Source organism: Vipera berus (assembly GCF_964194415.1).
Source record: "Vipera berus genome assembly, chromosome: 7".
NCBI classification, from domain to species: domain Eukaryota; kingdom Metazoa; phylum Chordata; class Lepidosauria; order Squamata; family Viperidae; genus Vipera; species Vipera berus.
Window position 1 is genome coordinate 26,617,777 of NC_138209.1, and position 23,630 is coordinate 26,641,406.

Genomic DNA, 23,630 nt, shown 5'->3' on the forward strand with positions numbered 1-23,630 from the left:
AGGTGACAAATAGATTTAAGGAATTAGATCTGATAGACAGAGTGCCTGAAGAACTATGGACAGAGGTTCGCAACATTGTACAACAGGTAGCAACCAAAACCATCCCAAAGAAAAAGAAATGCAAGAAAGCAAAATGGCTGTCTGAGGAAGCTTTGCAAATAGCTGAGGAAAGGAGGGAAGCGAAAGGCAAGGGAGAAAAAGAAAGATATGCCCAATTAAATGCAGAATTCCAAAGAATAGCTAGAAGAGATAAGAATGCCTTCTTAAATGAACGGAGCAAAGAAATAGAAGAAAACAATAGAATAGGGAGGACCAGAGATCTTTTCAAGAAAATTGGAGAGATGAAAGGAACGTTTCATGCAAAAATGGGCATGATAAAGGACCAAAATGGCAGGGACCTAACAGAGGCACAAGAGATTAAGAAGAGGTGGCAAAATTACACAGAAGAACTATACAGGAATGAGCTTAACATCCCTGACAATCACAATGAGGTGGTCACTGACCTCGAGCCAGACATCCTAGAATGTGAAGTGAAGTGGGCCTTAGAAAAGCTGAGCAACAACAAAGCTAGTGGAGGTGACAGTATTCCAGCTGAGCTATTCAAAATCTTAAAAGACGATGCAGTAAAAGTGCTACACTCAATTTGCCAGCAAATTTGGAAAACTCAACAGTGGCCGCAGGATTGGAAAAGATCAGTTTACATTCCAATTCCAAAGAAAGGCAGTGCCAAAGAATGTTCAAACTATCGCACCATTGCACTCATTTCTCATGCTAGTAAAGTCATGCTTAAAATCCTACAAGCTAGACTTCAGCAGTATGTGGATCGAGAACTACCAGAAGTACAGGCAGGATTTCGAAGAGGCAGAGGAACTAGAGATCAAATTGCTAACATACGCTGGATCATGGAGAAAGCTAGAGAGTTCCAGAAAAACATCTACTTCTGCTTCATTGACTATGCTAAAGCCTTTGATTGTGTGGATCATAACAAACTCTGGCAAGTCCTTAAAGAGATGGGCATACCAGACCATCTTATTTGTCTTTTGAGAAACCTATATGCGGGCCAAGAAGCAACAGTGAGAACTGGACACGGAACCACTGATTGGTTCAAAATTGGGAAAGGAGTCTGGCAAGGCTGTATACTGTCGCCTTGCCTATTTAATTTATATGCAGAGCACATCATGAGAAAGGCAGGGCTAGATGAATCAAAAGTTGGAATTAAGATTGCCGGAAGAAACATCAACAACCTAAGATATGCAGATGACACCACTCTAATGGCAGAAAGTGAAGAGGAACTAAAGAGCCTCTTGTTGCGAGTGAAGAAGGAGAGTGCAAAATTTGGGTTGAAACTAAACATTAAGAAAACCAAGATCATGGCATCTGGCCCTCTCAATTCCTGGCAAATAGATGGGGAAGAAATGGAGGTAGTGACAGATTTTATTTTCCTGGGCTCCAAGATCACTGCAGATGGGGACTGTAGCCAAGAAATTAAAAGACGCTTGCTCCTGGGGAGGAAAGCCATGGCAAATCTAGACAGCACACTAAAAAGCAGAGACATCACCCTGTCAACAAAAGTGCGTATAGTCAAGGCTATGGTCTTCCCAGTTGCAATGTATGGCAGTGAAAGCTGGACCATAAGAAAGGCTGAACGCCAAAGAATTGAAGCCTTTGAACTCTGGTGCTGGAGAAGACTCCTGCGAGTCCCTTGGACTGCAAGGCGATCAAACCGGTCAGTCCTAGAGGAGATCAACCCTGACTGCTCTTTAGAAGGCCAGATCCTGAAGCTAAAACTCAAATACTTTGGCCATCTAATGAGAAGGAAGGACTCACTGGAGAAGAGCCTAATGCTGGGAAAGATTGAGGGCAATAGAAGAAGGGGACGACAGAGAATGAGGTGGCTGGATGGAGTCACTGAAGCAGTGGGTGTGAGCTTGAATGGACTCCGGAGGATGGTGGATGACAGGAAGGCCTGGAGGAACGTTGTCCATAGGGTCGCGATGGGTCGGACACGACTTCGCAACTAACAACTAACAACACATCAATATGGGTTTTGGGTCATACCACAATATTTATATTTCATTTGGGTTAAAATCAGAGATTTGAGTCAGCCATTTCAAAAGAAGAAATGTATTCTGTTTCATCCACTGTGTAATAGATTTACTTGGGTGTTCAGGACTGCTGCCATATTACATGACTTACATTCATTTAAGCATCAGCTTACTAATCTAGATGCTCCCTTGTAGAATTTGCTGTTTCCTCAAAGATTGTGAGCCATTTAAGTTCCAAACGATCCAAAACACTCCCATTGCAATGCTTCAAAGTTGGAAGCCAATGTTTAATTTCTTCCAAATATAATATTTCTCATTAGTGCCAAAACATTTTACTTTCAACTTATCTGGAATAGAGCCTTGTTCCAAAGGCCTGTTGGTCTCTGGCAAATTTAAAATGTGTAACATGTTTATGGACAATAGTGGTAGCTGTCATGCTCACCACTCCAGTGTTTTCCTTGTGGCCATTAATATCATATAATATACAAGTATCCTACACAGTCTATAACCCTAGGACTATTTAGAGTATTGAATGTGGGATGATTTTGCTGGATGACCATTTTGGGAATGTGGTCTATTTTGTCCATCTATGTACTATTTTCCTGAGAGTGGACTGATGGAGGCCTCGGATTAATCTATCACACTTGATTGATATCTCATTGATTAGAACAGTTGACTCAACCTACTGCCCTAAGAGAGCTGATTATCCTAGGCCAGGGGTCTGCAACCGTGACAACTTTAAGACTTGCGGACTTCAGCTTCCACAATTCCTCAGCCAGCTGAGGAATTCTGGGAGCTGAAGTCCACAAGTCTTAAAGTTGTCAAGATTGCAAACCTCTGACCTAGGCCTTCATATACTTCTTTCAACAAAGACTGTGAATCTATCAATGAAAACATGACACACTACAATGTTTGAGTATTATTTGTTTAACCTTCTCTTTAACTGTTAATTGGACTTAGATAAAGCTCTAATCAAATTGCAGATCACAGTCCTGATAGATTATGCATAGTTCCAAAAGGTTTACAGACTATTTTCACCAGAGCATGTGCCTCCATAGCAAGGATATGGTATAAGGTGCAGGCATGAAACAAAGTATTAACAATTTCCATTAATCTCCAGCTCCTTGCACACAAACCAGTTTCACCATATACATTTTGTGTATCTAATGAGGATTTCCAAAGCTGTGACAATTTAGTGTGTTACAAGAAAAAAGAGAGAATTACTTCAGGATGACCATGCTGCAGTCAAGCAAAAGCTTCAAGGGCATTAGTTACCTTTTGTTATTTATTTAATTGCCTGTGTTTTGTTTCATGGATTTTGCACTAGAGCATGGTAGTCAGGGCTGTCTCTTTAATATTTTTAGCAGTTGTTATACCTTAGTTTTGTGTGCAGCTCAGAGTCCACTAAAAATGAGTGGCCAATGAATATAAATAATTAAATACTGTATTGAGCCAATACTTCATTGCCAAAACTAAAAAATCTTTATTCAGAAACGTATGTATCTAATACTTTTAAATATTATTTTTAAAACATTTTCAAAGCTGCAGCAACCTTGTAGCAATACTTCCTTTCCTGTTTATGTTTTGATTTTGAAGTCACATCCATATTTGCTTTATAAAACTAGAGCAAAACACTGCAGTTTTTCAAATATGTTGCTTAGATCACAAAACAATTTTGCACTTCATTTTTAGCTACTGATATTGATGTAGCATCTACTGTCATATAAATATCCATATATTATTGAAATAGCATTGGAACCATCCACAGTTGTAATCATATTACACATGCAATATGTAAGTTAAGTCTTTGGAATATAACAGGTTCATCATTAAAGATATAAAAATACATGCAAGGTAGAATTTAATGATTTTCAAACAGACATTTTTCTGTTTACTTTCTGAATTCAGAAAAGTGTAAACCTACCCTTTTCTAATTTTTACTTTGTATGTTGTTTAGCATAGAAAGTATGACTGAAACATTAGATAAATCAGCCAGGAAGGTAGATAGTAGTCTAAAGGGAGGAGGGAATCAGCCCATAAGACCTTACTTAAATAATATAAAATTATGTCACTTTCAAAGAATTTCTATGTTATGTTATTCAGTACAATACAATCTAACTTTTTCTTTCACTAATACCTTATATTACATGACTAATATTCTTTACTATTGACTGAAGAATAACTGGGAGTTCAGCATGTTCAACTGATATGGTTGAATTCACATATTGGGCAAAACAAGGTTTGTTTTCACTATGATTTTCTGAGTAAATCCAATGACTAGATTCAAACATTATAATAACCATAAGTAAGAGGTACGTTTATTGCAAATGTGATTTAGTGTACAATGTTTGAAATGAAAAAGATGACTTGTTTGAGATTTTCTGGCTCAGTCTAGTTTGATTTTGCATCCAAACAAACTTCTAATCATCTAATAATGCAAAACAGCTATAAAAAAAGAGTGGGAAGAAACCAGGAATTGGTCAGACAAGCCAGAACAACGTTCCTCATCTGCAAACCCGATTCTACCTTATTTAGCAACCTTGTTGAAATAGTGTGTGTCACTTAGCATCGTGTGTGAACAAAGCCATTGTATTTGACTTCCAAACATTCCCAGCTTTCTTGTATGCTAATTTCAGTACTTCTTAAAATCACTGGGAGATGAAGAGCCATTGAGTGCCCAGTTCTCAACTTCACAGAACACTAATGAAAGGGACTTTGTTACTTGAGCAGACGCTGTACAGAAAAAGCTACTTGAAACAAGAGAATCAAACTTTGTACTTAAACATAGGAAATATTTCAAGGATTTAAGCTGTAAGCCAGGCAATACACTGACTTACTCTAAATGAGAAAAAAATCTGTATCAATGTAAACTAAATATTGTGCATAAACAAGAATTCACAAATGTAATCACCATGGAAACTGCCTGGTCACTTTTTAGTAACCCTTTTTATCCTAACTCTTTCTTCCTGTGCTTTAAAGGGCAGTCAAGACCTTGCCACCACCCTGAGCCTAAAATGGGAAGAGGGAAAATTTTTAATGTCTGACTTTATGCTATATTTTAAAAGACATTCCTGTTTCCCGTAGAGTACTAGATCAAAACATATCTTTTAAGAAGAAGCATTTATTGTATCTTAAGAGTAAACTAGCAAAATCTGAAACCGTTGGTTTAAATTTATGGCAAGGAGCGAGGTGCTATACACAAAACTTGCTTTCTTCAGAAGTGTGACAATGAGTGAAAAAAACCATACAGTTAAATGTTAACATAACATCCCCCCCTCCTTTAGATTCTGAGAGATTTAAAAATTGCCTTATGCTATATGGAGTCTCAATAGCAGCCTTAGATTGATTATTAACATGCCAGTTTTTACTTTGCTCAATTTTTAACTAAAAAAAATACGTTTGTATCAAAGCAAAGTGTTGTTGAAGGGAGATTTTTATGTGAATTCTTTCATATTTCTAATGTGTCTGCAATGATGTGTTCAAGTTCAAGCATGTTAATTTTAAGTTAAAAGAAAAACATTCATGACACCATACATATTTACTTGCAGACTTGCTAAATTGAAGTTTTCTCTCATCCTTGTTCTTTGCACATTGGCTTTCTCCTTCCCATATTAGTCTCATTTGATTTTTTTTCTGTTTTTTTTCTGTTTCTATTATAAAAAGGTAAAGGTAAAGGTTCCCCCGCACATGCGTGCTAGTCGTTTCCGACTCTAGGGGCCGGTGCTCATCTCCGTTTCAAAGCCGAAGAGCCAGCGCTTGTCCGAGGACGTCTCCGTGGTCATGTGGCCGGCATGACTAGACGCCAAAGGCGCACGGAGCGGTTACCTTCCCACCGTAGTGGTCCCTATTTTTCTACTTGCATTTTTACGTGCTTTCGAACTGCTAGGTTGGCAGAAGCTGGGACGAGTAACAGGCGCTCACTCTGCTACGCGGCACTCGGGATTCGACCCACCAAACTGCCGACCTTCTGATCGACAAGCTCAGCGTCCTAACCCACTGAGCCACCGCGTCCCTATGTTTCTATTATATCTCATATTAAATATGGACATTTCAACTTTTCTTTATTAAAAAGTAAGGGGAGAGAATTCTAATGAAACTACCACTGGAAAACTGAGAATGTTCATTGCCATGATACCATGGGGAAACGTATATCTCTTCATCCCTCAAAGCAAGCATTCTTAGTAATATTTCCAGTTCTACCCCTTCCTCCTCACCTCATTTACAAGAAAGGCTATTATACTGCTTTTTTCATTTTTCTAAATCTCAGATTCCATTAATTTCTGTTTTATGGCTACTGTTCGTGGCCTTGAAGATTGCTGGTTGTCTCTTACTATGGTTTATACAGTATTTATAACCTTGCTATCTTCTTTTTTTTAAAAAGGTCATTTCTTGACAGGTCTATGAAACTTTTTTAACTTTATTTCTTCTGCTCAGAACAGTCTTCCCATGCTGTCTCTGAAACCCCTATACCTTAAGTAGAGTTTCTTGGCCTAAAATGGTCCTGACGGTATCTTGTTCTTCTCAGATGGAATCTTTTGCTTGCATTTTATTTTGTCACTCACATAGCCAGTCTTCTAAGTAGGATTACCTAATGTGTACTTCAACACATAATGTCTTTTCAAAACTAAGTGCAAAACTAGTTAGACAAGACAAACATATCATGGCTAGAACATTTTCTTTTTAGTGCTATACTATAATTTTAAGAGTTTAAGTTTTTCTTCTTTTTCCAGAGAAAGAACTGTGGGTTTGCTATTTATTTCATGCCATTTAGGTGCTACCTAATTCCAAACCATCTGTAGGCAACTCACAGTGTAATAAACCTTTTATTGTAATAAACATTCAGTAAAGATGTTTGGAGAACAACTGGGTCTTTCGAGGTCTAATGGTATATGAACTAGGTGGAAGCCACATAGATCGCAGGGAGATGTTTTGTGGATCCTGACTCTTTAATTAGAGTCTGGAGCACATCAACTCTGCCAGCATGTACCTGGAGATGGTTGGTACCAAAAATAACCTAACCAAATGCCATGTAGAGTTTTATAGCAAATTGCATTGGCAATCAGTGCAACTTATGAAACAGAGGTATCACATGGGCATACTGAGACATGCCTATCCATGCCTATCCCTATTGTATTTTCATACAATATTTTCTAATCCTGAAGTAACTATCACAGGAAACTTAAAATACAGCACACATGAAAATAAAACCTAATTCTGCTCAATGTCCACATCTTGGTGGATACCTCCCATGATAAATCCTTGTTGTTAGGGTAATATTCATGAAACAAGTAACATGTGAAATAATAAAGATAGTTGAACTAATGGTATACGTATGGTGCTGCATTCTGATCCAACTGAAGTTTCCAAGTAGTTTTCAAAAGCAAGCAATCCTATTCTTACCTCCTCAGCTTCTGGCAATAATTTAAGAAGCTCACGTAGGGTCTCAGAGCTATAGAGGTCTCTTCCAGTGTGAAGATCTTCAATTATAGAGTCAAGTGATCTTAATGAAACAATAGAATGAAAATACATTTTAGTTTAGGAACATAGGAATTCTTTATTTTTCTTTATCAAACTTATACATTTTCAGTTTTTAGAATTCTCAGCCAGTATATCTAACGCTGGTTAGGAACTTTGGGAAGAAACCCAGCACATCTGGATGCACTGTTGAGAAGGAAGAATCTTTTAATATCATTTGCTGTTCCAAAACAATGTTCAGTATCAAAATGTAGTTAAATGTACAGCTGCCTATGAGCAAGTTCATCTGAAATAAACACAACTGTTTTTTTAAAAAGACATTAATATCAAGACATTGTCCTTACGTTCATATTGTCAAAAATACAATCTTTAAGAAAAATAAGATATAATTTAAAAACAGTTTACTTCAACCAAAATTACCTCTAATATTATAATATTACATGTTGCCTAAAATTTCAAAACGATTGCTTAAAAGTAAAATGTAAGGTTAACTCAAGTATAAGGTAAGATTGTTAATAGTTTGAATATGTTTTCAAATTAAGTTTGTAATTATGCTATTTGTAGCTGAATATATCTCTTTTCTTGATGTTATGTTATCATCAATCTAATAATTACAATAACAGGAGAGTAACTTACTTTTTAAACTGTTTGAGAAAAATCCCAATATTCATACTTCTTTTGGCATCCAAAATATTAATCTACAAAAAGCAACAAAAGATATCATTCCAGACAGAGCAAAATAATCACAATGGTTATTTGAAGTCATTATTTCTGGTAGAATAAAATTATTCTGCACAGCAAAAACAAGGCTAATTCTAAACATCACAAGAAAAGGTAAACATACTTCCACATAATAATACAGCTCTGCTGAGAAAGAAATATGGACAAAATTGTTCCTGTCAAGTCTCAGATCGCTATAATGAAAACAATTCTGAAACTTCAGTTGGTGAAAATAGGGTGCTATCTGGTGCAAGGATATACAATATTATTGTGCCAATATATTGTTATTTGCCCAGGCTGTATAATGAGGAAAATAGGTGGATACTAGGAGTCATTTTAGTTGTTGTCTCATTATGACACCCCACCCCACCCCATAAGGCTCACCTACTTCCTACATTATGTTATTTTTAATTAAAGTCCTTCTCCTGTCTAGAACTGCAATCCCTCCAGAGAAATATATTGTAGGCTATATAGCAAGTGTGGCTGAAGAAAGGATTGGCTAGAGTAAATGTCACATGTTAACTGGGAGAGCTACCATTCTTTGATACATCTTTCACCTTCTATTTTTGACCTGTTCTGGCCCCTCCCCTCAGTCTTTCTTTGGGAAAGGCTTTAATGTTGGGAAAGGTGGAAGAAAACAACAGCATGATGGGTACACTGTTAGAAGATCTAAATGACCAGGTTAGGGACAGATCATAGTAACAGCAATAGCACCTAGACTTATATATTGCTTCATAGTGCTTTACAACACTCTTTAAGTGGTTTACAGAGTCAGCATATTGCCCCCAACCATCTGGGTCCTCATTTTACTGACCTTGAAAGGATGGAAGGTTGAGTCAACCTTGAGCCAGTCAGGGTCGAACTCCCGGCCACGGGCAGAGTCAGCCTGCAATACTGCATTTTAACCACTGTGCCACCATGGCTCATGGAGAAAAACTATCTTTGTGGTTCCTAAGAATCAATTGCAACTTGATGGTACATAATCAATCAACCAGTCAATCTTCTGTTCTGCTTCCAACCCATTACTTTCCTCTAGATAGCAAGATGAAGAGAAAATGGAGATACTGAACTTCGGCTCAGAGATCTGAATAATTATGACTGAAAGCTAGCTGTTATTATTATGAAAGCTACAGGCAGTCCAAGAGCCACAAACTACAAAAGCTGCCTAGCAGGCTTAACTTAATATAAAACATTCTGCAAAGTAATTGTGTGCTTTGTAACTTTTGTGAATAAAATAGAATAGTATTTTTAACCAAGAAAATGCCAAATTCATTTCTCCTTTTTTACTACCTTTTCCTCCACCCAACTGACAAGATGAAAACAACAAGGCATGTAGCTGTTGATTTATTCTCCAATAAGACACCAATAAACTTTAACCAGACCTGTCTTGAAATACTATAATACATATAATAAAAGCTCTCTTTAAACCCCATTATATCTCCATAATGGTGATTAACATTAATCTATCAAGAATAAACAAATGCATAAATGGATGGAATAATAATTCTTCAATAGTTTTATGTGACCATATAAGATCTTCCTAATGAAAGATCACTAGGCACTTAGAAAAAACATTTTCGGTATTGGGAAAGTCCTATTTGTTTTTCCACTGACTTTTTACAGTTATACTAGTTCATTTTACTTAATACATATAATAGAAATAGCACTTAGACTTATATACCACTTCACAGTGCTTTAGAGCACTCTCTAAGCAGCTTAGAATCAGCCTATTGCCCCCAACAATCTGGATTGTCATTTTATTGACTTCAGAAGGATGGAAGGCTGAGTCAACCTTGAGCCGGTGAGAATCGAACTGCCAAACTGCTGGCAGCTGGCAGAAGTAGCCTGCAGAACTGCCTTCTAACCACTGCGCCACCACAGCTCATAATCTCACATTATATGTTATGAACAATAGAAATTGCTGAAATGAAAGTAGCTGTACTGAAGATAGTTCTAGGACAGGGGTCCCCAACACCCAGGTCGCAGCCCACAACCAGGCTGTGGCCTGTGTGAAATAGGGCCAATGAAGGGATGGGCAAGCACACGTGTGAAGCTCCACTTGTGCAGGTGGCGGGCAAGTGTGTGCACACGCGAAGCTCCACTTACACAAGTGGCAGGAGCTTGCGCTCACTCAAAGCTTCATTTGAGTGAATGGAACTTCAGATGTGAGTGCACCCTGCTCGCATGAGTGGAGCTTCACGCACCAACACCCTCCACTTGTGAGAGTAAAGCTTTGCGCACGAGTGCAAGTGCCTTCTGCTCGTGAGAGCGGAGCTTCGCATGTGAGCGCAAGTACTCTCTGCTCACATGCAAAGCTCCATTTGCGTGAGTAGCGGGTGCCCATGCCTGCACAAATGGAACTGTCGCACATGTGTGTGCCTACCACTCACAAGCTTCCCTCCTCTCCTCTCCACGCCAGGCCACCAAGCTGGAAAGGTTGGGGACTGCTGTTCTAGGACATATTCCCTAAGACTTTACACAACCAATCAGACTGATATGCTGGTTCTCTGTGCTATATTAACTGTGCCTTGTATTTTTCACAAGCATGATCTGAAAACTTTGAGTCAAGAGCTGATTTAATTCTATAAAGTGCAATTAAATCTTATAATGTTTTGCAGTAGTTAAATAAACAAGAGTTACGCTTCTCCCACAGATTATTTAAAATCTGTTTTCCCCAGAGAAGTATCAAGTCACAACCCAGCCAGCTAAGTCGGAGTACTTATATGTTGGCTAACCTAATGTTTTGGCAAAAATATAGCTGAATCCTGATGCTGATTTCTACTTCATCAGAGCATTATTCATGGTGTCTATTGTTCTCATATTTGCTTAATTCTTTAGTATCTCAGCAATTGACAGAACAAGCCTGACCTGTGCTTAGAGTGAAACAGAGCTGGACCTTGTTAACACTTGATGAGATCTTCAGAGAACTCCAAAGCAATAATTAGAAATTAAAAAACATTCCAGGAATGGCAGTGCCAACCTCTTCTATACCATTACTTAAAGCACACTGAGAGCAAGCACAGCTAAATCCATCTAGTCATCTAGTCCTAACGGCATCTTTAGTTTTACTGTCCACTAAGATGGCAGCATGTAGCTATCCCTGACTGGTCTCAAAAAACTAAACTCTGATTAATACTTGAATGGGAGATTACCAGGAAATAGCAAGATAATAGTCTGGAAGTCAAACCACATTCCAAAAGACAAGCCACTTTTGTACTGTTGCCAAAACAAACAAAAAACCAAACAAACAGAACTCCACTATCTGGACATAACCATGAAGTTACCAGAAAGTAAGCCATGTTTGCAAACTTTAACATGGCTTTAGTGCTGATACATTCAAATGCAATAAAGTAGCCAAATACCTCCAGAGTTTTCTAATATTTCTTAAGATTAATACATTGAGTCCTCTGTCTGCTGCTCCATTCTGAGCAAAATCTCAAAAGCAACAAATCTTTGGGTGTTTGGTTTGATTTTGAAATAAAAGTAGGAGCTACTCTGAAGACTAAGCGTAAGTTGCCTTCTTTGTCTTTTCATGTCCCCCCCTCCCCCACAGCAGCCTTTAGCTCAGTAGTGACCCAAGATTTGATTTAGACCATGCTTGTGATCCTTGCCTAACACTAATTCTGCTATGTGCCTAGCCTGCTCTTCTGTGTAATAATAAGCAAATGAGACAAATAACCTTTATTTATGAACTTTATAGCACCGTAGCTTTATCTGCCAATTTTTTTTCTTTCTCCAGGACTCCCTCCCTCCCCTTCCTCTGCTCCCTTTACCCAGGCCCTGACCCTTTGCTTCCTGATGAAAAGTTCACCCTAAGATGAAAGTAAGCCTTATCTACATTCAAGGCTGAATAGACAGAACTCTTCAAGGTTCTAATATATAGTTTCCCTAAAAGCCTCAGCCAAAATGTACATGTGGACCGTTTTTGGACAGCTGCTACTAGGGAATTAGGAAGCTAACTCTCTCAGCAGCAATTTGAATAATCCATTGTTGAAAAACTTCCCTTACACTGCAATGAAAACCTAGTTGCAATATTTGAAAGTTTGTGAGAATGTGATGTATATATACAAGTAGTCCTCCACATATAACCACAATTAGGACCAGAATTTTGGTCACTAAGTGATACAATCATTAAGTGGCTCATCATATGACCAATATCAATTTTACAATCATTTTTACTGAAGTCATTAAAGCAAATCACATGGTCATTAAATGCATCTGGCTTCCCCAATTGGCTTTTCTTTTCAGAAGCTGGCTGGGAAGGTTGCAAATCATGATTATATGACCACAAGATGCTGCAACCGTTATAAATGCAACGTGACTGGCAAGTGCTCAAATTGTGATCACATGACCAAGGAGGTGGTACAATGGTCACAACTTCAAGGACGGGTCTTAGATTATTTTTTTCCTAAGGCCATCTTTGAACCATCATTAAATGAACAGTTGTAAGTCAAAGTCTACCTGTATTTGCTAAAACATGCATATTCATAGGGGAATCTCCCTACCTACTCTGAGATGTCTCTATCCCCATCTTAGGGATGCATCCTCAAGACCAGTTTATCCCCTCAGTTCATTCCTCAACTCTTGCCTAGCAATAGCTATTAAAATATTTCATTAAAATACCAGAACCCAATATTTAAAAAGTAGCAATAATCAGTACTCAGTGCCAATTTTAAAATTAACAGAATGTTTATGCATGCAATGAAACAACCACACATTCTCTCTCCTTTTACATTCTCCCTCTCACACACACTTAGTGTGCACATCTTCTCTTTAGCAAACATATATTTATAATTTGATCATGGAAAAAGTGGCAACAGGCTTATGTGAGAAGGAGAAAAGGAACTATTATATTTACATATTTGCACTAATGGGGACTTGTAATTATTTTGCTTATCCACAAAATGTCTATCATCAAATATTCTGCCTGCAATTCTACAGTATTAAATAGCAAAGTTGAGAACCACTAACCACCCAACTTAAAGGTGCACAGAAAAGAGTGAGACAAGACATACATTAAAACCTGTAAAGTACATAGCAATTTATAATCTGTCCTTTAACTCAGATGCCAATTTATCACTTTGAAATTGTTTAGTATCCTTGACAACTGATTTTAAGTGCAAAAACAGTTTCTACAGCATCTCTTATCTTCTAAATAAGCCACACATAATGAACCAAGATAAAATTCTAACAGAAAATAGTCATTTTTATTAAAATAAAGCAAAATTTAATTTTACTTAATCTGCAAACTAATCCATCAAACCCTCTTTTTTTTGATATTAGAGAAAATGAGCTGTCTGAAAAACTCAGGTTATGTTTTCCACTAAACTTTTCGTGTATTTTGAAAGCCAAACTCAAGAGTCTATCTCTCCCAATCTCACTTCTCCCACTTTTTAAAAAGTTGGACTCATCTCTTTTAATTCACCAAACTGTTTTGATTTACCAAAGGGCATATTTCATGTGCTTCTTACTGTCAACTTACATTCTTATAACTATCTGAAATCAGTTTTCTGGGAAGAGTTTGAGCCAGTTGATCTTAAGGAAATGGACCGGATCCTTCTGGCTGTATTCTGCTCCCTGGCTCCCCAATTGCACAAGACCTGCTGGGAGATGTTTTTGGTCTAAGCAGCAGTTAATGCTTCTCTATGGGAGGATGAACTACTGATTGCTTGCCTTGAACAGACAGTAGTGTCCCCTTTTTAAAGAATCCTTGAACAGGCTTCTGGTTTGCAATTACAGCACTGGCAGACGTGTAGGGAGATTGCTCCCTTCACCGTCTAGTTTTCTCCTGCCAGGAGACTCTGAAAAGGGTCAAAAGTCGCCCTGTAGGGGCAACGAGCGTGAAGAGGACCTTCGAGTGATCGTGGAAGGGCAGCAGCCCTTCTGTTTGATCCAGGGCAGCTCTTTGAACCGACGGGGAAAAGATCGGCCATTTATGGCCCATCATTAAGCTGCTGACTAACAAGCTTACTAACTTACTAACAAGCACTTGAAAGCAACGTGGAGAAATTGAATGAGATTTTATCTTCTCCATATCCCAAGTATTTTTTCCTGTTAAAAGCTTCTTGAAAATCTATTCCCTTTTGAGGAGAGAGGGAAGGGAACTTTTTTCTCCACCCTCTAAAATGGCGGCGTCTGACTAAAATGTTATCTTTAACTCTATAAAATCCAATAAAATCTTTTTTTAAAGAATCCTTGAACACAACAGTGTTGGATTACTTTCATCCAGTCTCAAGGAAATGTTGTTGAGAGGGTGGTTGCTCTTCTGCAGAGAGCCTTGAATGAAGATATTATTTTAATTCTTTTTAGGCTGGGTTCAGGCTGGGTAGAAGTATGGAGACAGCAGTATAATATAGTGACTTCATTGGTCACACTTGCAGATGACTCTGGAGGGCTCAAAACAGAAGTGGTGCAACCAGTCTGGGCTTTCTGGTCTGTTGGCAGCATTTGATAGCATTGACCATAATAGCATCATCCTAGACTAGTTTCAGGGATTGGGAGGCACTGTTTTGCAGTGGTTGTCCTCCTTCCTCTGCAGCTGATTGCAGGTGTTACAAGGTAGGAGAGAGATCTAGTCCTAGACCCCTGCAGTGTGGAGTGCCTTGGGGCTCAGGTATTTCACCACTCCTCTTTAACATGTACATGAAACTGCTGGGTGAGATCATTCAACAGCAAGGAATGCAGTTTCATCACTATGCTGCTGATACCCAGTTATGTTACTCCACCTGTGGCTGAGCAGGTGATGTTATTTCAGTACTGACCCAGTGCCTGGAGGCTGCAAAGTTCTGGATATGGAGAAACCAGCTCCAACTCAACCCAAGCAAGACAGAGTGGCTTTGGGTTTTGGCTTTCCTGGGAATTGTGATGTCTCTTCTCCGAGTATCAATAGGAGAGCACTATCCAGACAGATCAGGCACACAATATGGTGATCCTTCCACAATTGTGGATCCTGGAGGATCAGGTGGCAGACATGGCTAAGGGCTTGTTCAAATACATCTTATGGACTTCCTGTTGGACTAGTGCAATGTGCTCTACATGGGGCTATCCCTGAAAACCAGCTGAAGTTATAACTGATCCTGAATGTGGTGGCATACAGAGTTTTGGGCTCCTGTCAGTTTGCCCATATCATACTACTGTTGTATGAACTGCACTGACTTTCCGGTTTTGTCACCAGGTAATTAAAGGTGCTAATTATCTTCAAGACCTTACTTGTAGGACCATCTCTCCCACTCCATACTAGATCAGGTAGGGTTCCTTCCCTTAAATACTGTCATCTAGTGAGACCTACAAAGTGTACATTTCTGTAGGAGCTCTGGCCATGTAGAATACTCTTCCTCCTGGAATCTGACAAGCCTCCTTCCTTTCAACTTCCTTGAAACCCATAAAGAGCTGGTTTTCACCTCATGTGTTTTCACCTTATAGGTTGCAGCTGGAGTCTGGGAATTGCATTGCTTGATGGATTAGAGATCACATGTTTTATTTTAGTGTTTGTTTTTTATCATTGTTGTGAGCCACCTAGAATTGTGTTTCATAAAATTGTAAGTAAGATTTTTAGTTCCAGAATATAATCGTGTATTTCTCCAAGTAGCAACATCTGAGAGCATCCTTCCTCCATTAAAAAAGTGCCTATCAAGCAGTCTTTCTCATATGTAGTACACACTTGTTAACAGAATACTATATTCACTATGTATAATACTATATACACTGACTATATCTTCATTAGGGTAAGTTTTCATCCTCTGCACAAATATAATTTATATTGTAATCAATTCATTAAACTTTTGGAGCCTTAATTTAGACCATACCTTCACTAATCACTGAACATAGTTCAATGCATAAACATTGGATAAGGGCAATATTTTAAAAACTTTACTTAGAATAGCTTATATAAATCATATAAAGATTTTTATTTATTTCTTCCTATTGGGAGGTTGGTTTATCCTTTATAATAACGTTCTAGCTTTTCCTATGTGCATACTCTCAGCTAGGAAATCAAAGTATCACTAGAACTTGTAATTTGTTCTCTTATAGAAACATTTTCTAGGGAACAGGAAGGAGGAAGGAGGATTGTGACTGACCAAGCCCACCAGCATTCTGTGGCAGCCACTTTTCTCAGAGTGCTAAGGGTCATTATGAATACTTTCTAGAAAGACCTATTGAAAAACACATCTAACTTCTCTTTTAGCCTCAACAAGTTTAGATGTTTCAGAAACAGGCTGAAGTACTAGAGTAAAGTCATAGTAAACTATAGTTTAGCTATATTTTTGAATAAATAATCATTGGCTGAGTTATTACAACACATTAAGCATAAAGCACGGCTTACAAACTACAATAATTCCATCCAGAGAAATGCTAAGTCAGTAAACTATTATTATTAGGACATTTCTCTAGATAGAATTATTGTGAACCATGCTTTATGCCTAATGGGTTGTACTAAGTCAGCCAGTTATGGAACAACTTTTATAGCTTAGTTCTTACATTACCATTGAAATATCAATGAATCAGTCCATATTTTTTAATACAACTTTCCTATCTGATGGTTTCCAGAGACATTGAATGTCGATGCCTATAATTCCTAGTCAACACAGAACTGAAATAATATGACATAACATTTATAGACCTAATCCATAATAAAGTGCTTTGATGGTATTTGCTAAACTCAATTAAAAGTTCTTAGATATCTGCCTCTTAATAAATAGTGGTTGAAAGTTTGAACACATGTTAATGTCAGTATACTTATGCATTAATTCTTTGATTTCTCTTTCAGTCTTAACCAGACATGTCAAACTCGCAACGTCACGTGATGTCGTGCAATGTATTGGGACTGTTTTGCCATTGCTGGCAATGGGGTGGGTGCAGCTTCCAGATGACACATCTGGCCTACGGGCCGGCAGTTTGACACCCCTGGTCTTAACCAAAGTATGAGTTTAAACCATATCAATTCCTTTGCCATTTAATAATTAATTGCTACATAATAGCAATCACTACTTCCCAGTAATTTTTAAAAATTTACTTCTAGGATTAGAAGCTCTCTTTTCATTTATTCTTATATGCTTAAACATGCCTTTTCTAAGAACACACATCATTTTTTAAATTATGCTTCCACATAATCTTGGATGCTTTTCCCAAACCACATGATAACAGTTTCCTGAAGATGCAAATCCTAAGAAAACATTAGCAATGTCAGAGGGTAAATGTAAGCATTACTATTGTGTTGAAATAAAAAGAAGTGAAAGCTTTGAAAGGTAGAGCGTAAACATATTAGCTTTTTAAAACCTTTTATAGCTCCCATCAATATTTATGGTGAAAACCTTTGATAACACATTTGATAAGTATAATACAATGGGATTCCCTTCTCCCTTCTTTTGAAACTAGATTGTTTTGTGGTGTTTGTCTTTTAAATGTGTACATTATCTCAAGTTGCCTTAGATGTATTTGGTGAAAGTGATTAAATGGGGTTTAATATTTTAGATCCCCTTCATGGATTACTGCCTTGTCGTGGCGAAGGGGCTTGCGTAATTCAATGAAGCTATGAGCTATGCCGTGCAGGGCCACCCAAGACGGACAGGTCATAGCTGAGAGTTCTGACAAAACGTGATCCACTGGAGAAGGAAATGGCAACCCACTCCAGTATCTTTGCCATGAAAACCCTATGGACAGTACCAAAAGGCAAAACGATATGACGCTGGAAGATGAGCGCCTCAGGTCGGAAGGCGTCCAATATGCTACTGGGGAAGAGCAGAGGGCTAGTACTAGTAGCGCCAGAAAGAATGAAGCGACTGGGCCAAAGCCGAAAGGACGCTCAGCTGTGGATGTGTCTGGTGGTGAAAGGAAAGTCCGATGCTGTAAAGATTTTTTCTCCATAGGAACCTGGAATGTAAGATCCATGAATCAAGGAAAGCTGGACGTGGTCAAACAAGAGATGACAAGACTGAACATCGACATCTTAGGTATCAGCGAACTAAAATGGACAGGAATGGGTGAATTTAATTCAGATGACCATCAGGTATACTACTGCGGGCAAGAATCCCTCAGAAGAAACGGAGTAGCCTTCATAGTCAATAAAAGAGTAGGAAAATCAATACTGGGATACAATCCTCAAAATGACAGAATGATCTCAGTTCGAATCCAAGGGAAACCATACAATATCACAGTAGTCCAAGTCTATGCCCCAACCACCAGTGCTGAAGAGGATGAAATTGACCGGTTCTATGAAGCCCTACAGCACCTTATAGAACTAACACCCAAAAATGATGTCCTTATCATCATGGGAGATTGGAATGCTAAAGTAGGAAGCCAAAAGATAACTGGAATAACAGGCAAGTTTGGCCTTGGAGTACAAAATGAAGCAGGGCACAGGCTGATAGAATTTTGTCAAGAGAATACGATGGTCATAGCAAACACTCTTTTCCAACAACCCAAGAGACGGCTCTACACATGGACATCACCAGATGGTCAACACAGAAATCAGATTGACTATATGCTCTGCAGCCAAAGATGGAGAAGCTCTATACAGTCGGTAAAAACAAGACCAGGAGCTGACTGTGGCTCAGACCATGAGCTTCTCCTTGCAAAGTTTAGGCTTAAACTGAAGAAAGTAGGGAAAAGCACTAGGCCACTCAGGTATGAACTAAATCATATCCCTGTTGAATATACAGTAGAGGTGACAAATAGATTTAAGGAATTAGATCTGATAGACAGAGTGCCTGAAGAACTATGGACAGAGGTTCGCGACATTGTACAACAGGTAGCAACCAAAACCATCCCAAAGAAAAAGAAATGCAAGAAAGCAAAATGGCTGTCTGAGGAAGCTTTGCAAATAGCTGAGGAAAGGAGGAAAGCGAAAGGCAAGGGAGAAAAACATAGATATGCCCAATTGAATGCAGAATTCCAGAGAATAGCTAGAAGAGATAAGAATGCCTTCTTAAATGAACAGTGCAAAGAAATAGAAGAAAACAATAGAATAGGGAGGACCAGAGATCTTTTCAAGAAAATTGGAGAGATGAAGGGAACATTCCATGCAAAAATGGGCATGATAAAGGACCAAAATGGCAGGGACCTAACAGAGGCAGAAGAGATTAAGAAGAGGTGGCAAAATTACACAGAAGAACTATACAAGAATGAGCTTAACGTCCCAGATAATCACAATGAGGTGGTCACTGACCTCGAGCCAGACATCCTAGAATGTGAAGTGAAGTGGGCCTTAGAAAAGCTGAGCAACAACAAAGCTAGTGGAGGTGACAGTATTCCAGCTGAGCTATTCAAAATCTTAAAAGACAGTGCAGTAAAAGTGCTACACTTAATTTGCCAGCAAATTTGGAAAACTCAACAGTGGCCACAGGATTGGAAAAGATCAGTTTACATTCCAATTCCAAAGAAAGGCAGTGCCAAAGAATGTTCAAACTATCGCACCATTGCACTCATTTCTCATGCTAGTAAAGTCATGCTTAAAATCCTACAAGCTAGACTTCAGCAGTATGTGGATCGAGAACTACCAGAAGTACAGGCAGGATTTCGAAGAGGCAGAGGAACTAGAGATCAAATTGCTAACATACGCTGGATCATGGAGAAAGCTAGGGAGTTCCAGAAAAACATCTACTTCTGCTTCATTGACTATGCTAAAGCCTTTGATTGTGTGGATCATAACAAACTGTGGCAAGTTCTTAAAGAGATGGGAGTACCAGACCATCTTATTTGTCTCTTGAGAAACCTATATGCGGGTCAAGAAGCAACAGTGAGAACTGGACACGGAACCACTGATTGGTTCAAAATTGGGAAAGGAGTCCGGCAAGGCTGTATACTGTCGCCCTGCCTATTTAACTTATATGCAGAGCACATCATGAGAAAGGCAGGGCTAGATGAATCAAAAGTTGGAATTAAGATTGCTGGAAGAAATATCAACAACCTAAGATACGCAGATGATACCACTCTAATGGCAGAAAGTGAAGAAGAACTAAAGAGCCTCTTGTTGCGGGTGAAGAAGGAGAGTGCAAAACTTGGGTTGAAACTTAACATTAAGAAAACCAAGATCATGGCATCTGGCCCTCTCAATTCCTGGCAAATAGATGGGGAAGAAATGGAGGTAGTGACAGATTTTGTTTTCCTGGGCTCCAAGATCACTGCAGATGGGGACTGTAGCCAAGAAATTAAAAGACGCTTGCTCCTGGGAAGGAAAGCCATGGCAAATCTAGACAGCACACTAAAAAGCAGAGACATCACCCTGTCAACAAAAGTGCGTATAGTCAAGGCTATGGTCTTCCCAGTTGCAATGTATGGCAGTGAAAGTTGGACCATAAGAAAGGCTGAGCGCCAAAGAATTGAGGCCTTTGAACTATGGTGCTGGAGAAGACTCCTACGAGTTCCTTGGACTGCAAGGCGATCAAACCGGTCAGTCCTAGAGGAGATCAATCCTGACTGCTCTTTAGAAGGCCAGATCCTGAAGCTAAAACTCAAATACTTTGGCCACCTAATGAGAAGGAAGGACTCACTGGAGAAGAGCCTAATGCTGGGAAAGATCGAGGGCAAGAGAAGAAGGGGACGACAGAGAATGAGGTGGCTGGATGGAGTCACTGAAGCAGTAGGCGTGAGCTTAAATGGACTCCAGAAGATGGTAGAAGACAGGAAGGCCTGGAGGAATGTTGTCCATAGGGTCGCGATGGGTCGTCCACGACTTCGCAGCTAACAACAACAACAACAATATTTTAGATATATCCACTTTCCTCCATATTATTAGAACCTCATTGTGCTTAGTCACAAAGCAAATTTACTGAACTCAAAGGAATCCAATCAGTCGGGACTGCAATTTTAATATAAAAAAGCAAGAGCACCGTCTGGTTTATGAGGAGAGAAAAATATTTAAAAATAAACAAATCCATATTAAAGCAGTATCTCTATAAAAAGATAAGCTGGATCTAACACATAGTGCATAAGTCCTGTACTGCATTTAAAAAACCCAAGTTTCACTAAGATGGGGCAAGATGTAAAGGACAGAAAGGACAATATAGGCAGGAGAATTCTCTAAGTATGGCTACCATCAAGACTGAGGTTTCATATTCTTATTTTCTTTTTACATGGCAAAAGGGAGGGCAGTTCCTAGTGAGCAAGACAAGGCCAGTCTTTTTCTTAATTATAATTAAAATGACAATAAACAATGGGTAGCAAGGTTTCTATTTTAAAATTATACTTGAATTGCACATCCTAGTATCTTGGATTAATTTTGGTTCTATGCTTGCTGGACAAAGCAACAACAAAATAATATATACTGTTTCCAAGACAGAGCTAAAAATGAGAGATGGAATTTTATTTGGGCCAGGCTGGAATTCAGGCTACAGAAAGCTTTGCTCGACAGCCTCCTAATAAATGAAACTAAAAAACAACAACAACAAAAAAACAGAAGCAGCTCAGATCCTGTCCCTGACATCCTAACTTGGAAGTATTGTTGAGAGTTTGTTTTCTGGCATCTCAGTCCAACCTATAGACAGACAAGTCCACATTGATAACATTACTCTGCGTTTCTGAAATGAAGCAACAGGCAGTTCAAGGCCAAAACTCTTTCGTTTCTTTGCAAGGTCTACTGCAATTTGGGCAAGCCAAAAAGCAGTCTTTCTGCACTCATGTGGACTAGAACCTTGTCTTTTTAGCAGAAAGATACCTTCAAGTTTGTAAATACTTTGTTCAGCAAAAAACTTAAATATAGTCCTAAAAAAAATATAGGCAGAATAATTCTAGTAAATGAAAGGCATGTTTTTCCCCCAAATGCCCAGTTATAGTATGGGTGTCCAAATTGATTACCACTCTAAAATTTGTGATGACAATGCATTTTGTATTAATTATATATTAATACAATAATGTCTGATAACTTGAAAGAAAGGTGACATTCTCTTACATAGAGAAAATTCACCTCAGTTTAAAGATTTTGGAGACAAATTTGGTTACCTACGTTCTACAAAATCTTCATTCTATATGTTTTCAAGAGGTCACTGAAGACCATAGTAAGTTACACAAATCATATAACTTTACTTCATTGCCATAAACATTGTGTGATTATTGCTATCATTTGGTATACATTACATTTAGGTAAAGTCCAACTTCGTTCTCCAGCAGAATGAGCTAATATTACAAGATTGTGAGTAAGGTAAAATGAGCACAAGTAATTATACCAGGCATGCACAAATGTGTGTCCTCCAGCTTGTTGTATAACAACCCCAATCATTGCTGATGAGCAAGAATCATGGCTAGTTGAAGGATGATGAGAATGGCAGCCAGCACTTCTAGAAGGCATGACAGGCAAGTATTACGCACTCATATCTTAGCAAATAGAATGTCTTTAATAAAAATTCAAAAAATTGCTTCTTTCCATGTTCATGCTTACCTCTTGTTTGGAATCTTTAAATGACCTTCTTAAAGATCTGCTTCTAGATGCTAATGGCGCAGGTTCTTCTTGCTGGCCAAAGAATTCCTCAATTGTCTTTGTATCAATTTGGTAGTCCTGCTTAGCACCAATAGTCCAGATATTGTTTTTACCACGGACTTGTTCTTCCGGGATTGTTTTCCAAAAGAAACTACGTATTCGTTTCTTCTTGCTCAGATGTCCATGTCCATGTCCATTTAACAGTTGTGATACTGAAGATCTGTTTAGATTGGGGGGAGGAGGGGGTGGTGGCGGCGGCACTCCTGCTGAGGAAGGCAATCCAGCTTCTATGGAAAAGCATGGTGGAGGAAGAGGTGGAGGTGGGGGTGGTTGCTCTTCTGGTTCATTGGTATCGCCAATCATTAATCCAGCTTCAACTGAAATTGCTCTATTTTCTTTATCATTGACCAAGGAGACACAATTCATAACATGCATTTTACAATCTCTCCCCTTGGAGAGACGGACTTAGTTCTGTGGATGTGCATATAATGTTTAGCAGCTGAACAATAACGTACGACTTGCTCATCAAAGTTTTGGTTTACCATCAGTCAATGACATTCAAGAAGCCCGTGTTCGCCCCTGAAATCTGTAATGAAATATAACAGAAAAACAAGAAGACTAGATCAATTTTTTTTGCAAATGTGGCAAAGAGTATGGCTGAAGCACCAATTTGTAGACTATGTTCAAATTATTCCACCAATTCAGACATACCAATTACTAACTCCATTTTATAACTCTTGTAATGCAACCTGAGTAAGCTTTGCTAACAACACACTCAGAAGGCATTGTTTATAACCATGCCCAAAGTATTTAAAACTACCTACTTACCTGAAAATCTAATTTAATGGGAACCTAAGAATAACTTTAAGGGCTGATCCACACCGCCAGTGTGAGGACAGGATATTTGCCTTTTCGCTAAGGCAGAAAAGGATGGTGTCATCCTTAGCCCACCCCAAATCATCTTAGAAAGGGCTCCCCAA

General features: G+C 38.7%; 1 protein-coding gene across 1 annotated transcript in view; it reads right to left on the reverse strand.

Moving 5' to 3' along the window:
* Window positions 1-23,630, reverse strand: part of FHDC1 (FH2 domain containing 1) — a gene marked incomplete at its 3' end in the record, with an annotated part of 52,483 nt that overhangs the window by 15,863 nt on the left and 12,990 nt on the right. Inside the window, exons 2-4 of the mRNA XM_081332826.1 lie at window positions 22,612-23,236; window positions 8,157-8,218; window positions 7,446-7,545 (exon numbers count right to left, since the gene is read on the reverse strand). Of these exons, the coding sequence (XP_081188952.1) occupies window positions 7,446-7,545; window positions 8,157-8,218; window positions 22,612-23,085 (636 nt within the window). The 5' untranslated portion in view covers window positions 23,086-23,236. The remainder of the gene's footprint in view (window positions 1-7,445; window positions 7,546-8,156; window positions 8,219-22,611; window positions 23,237-23,630) is intronic.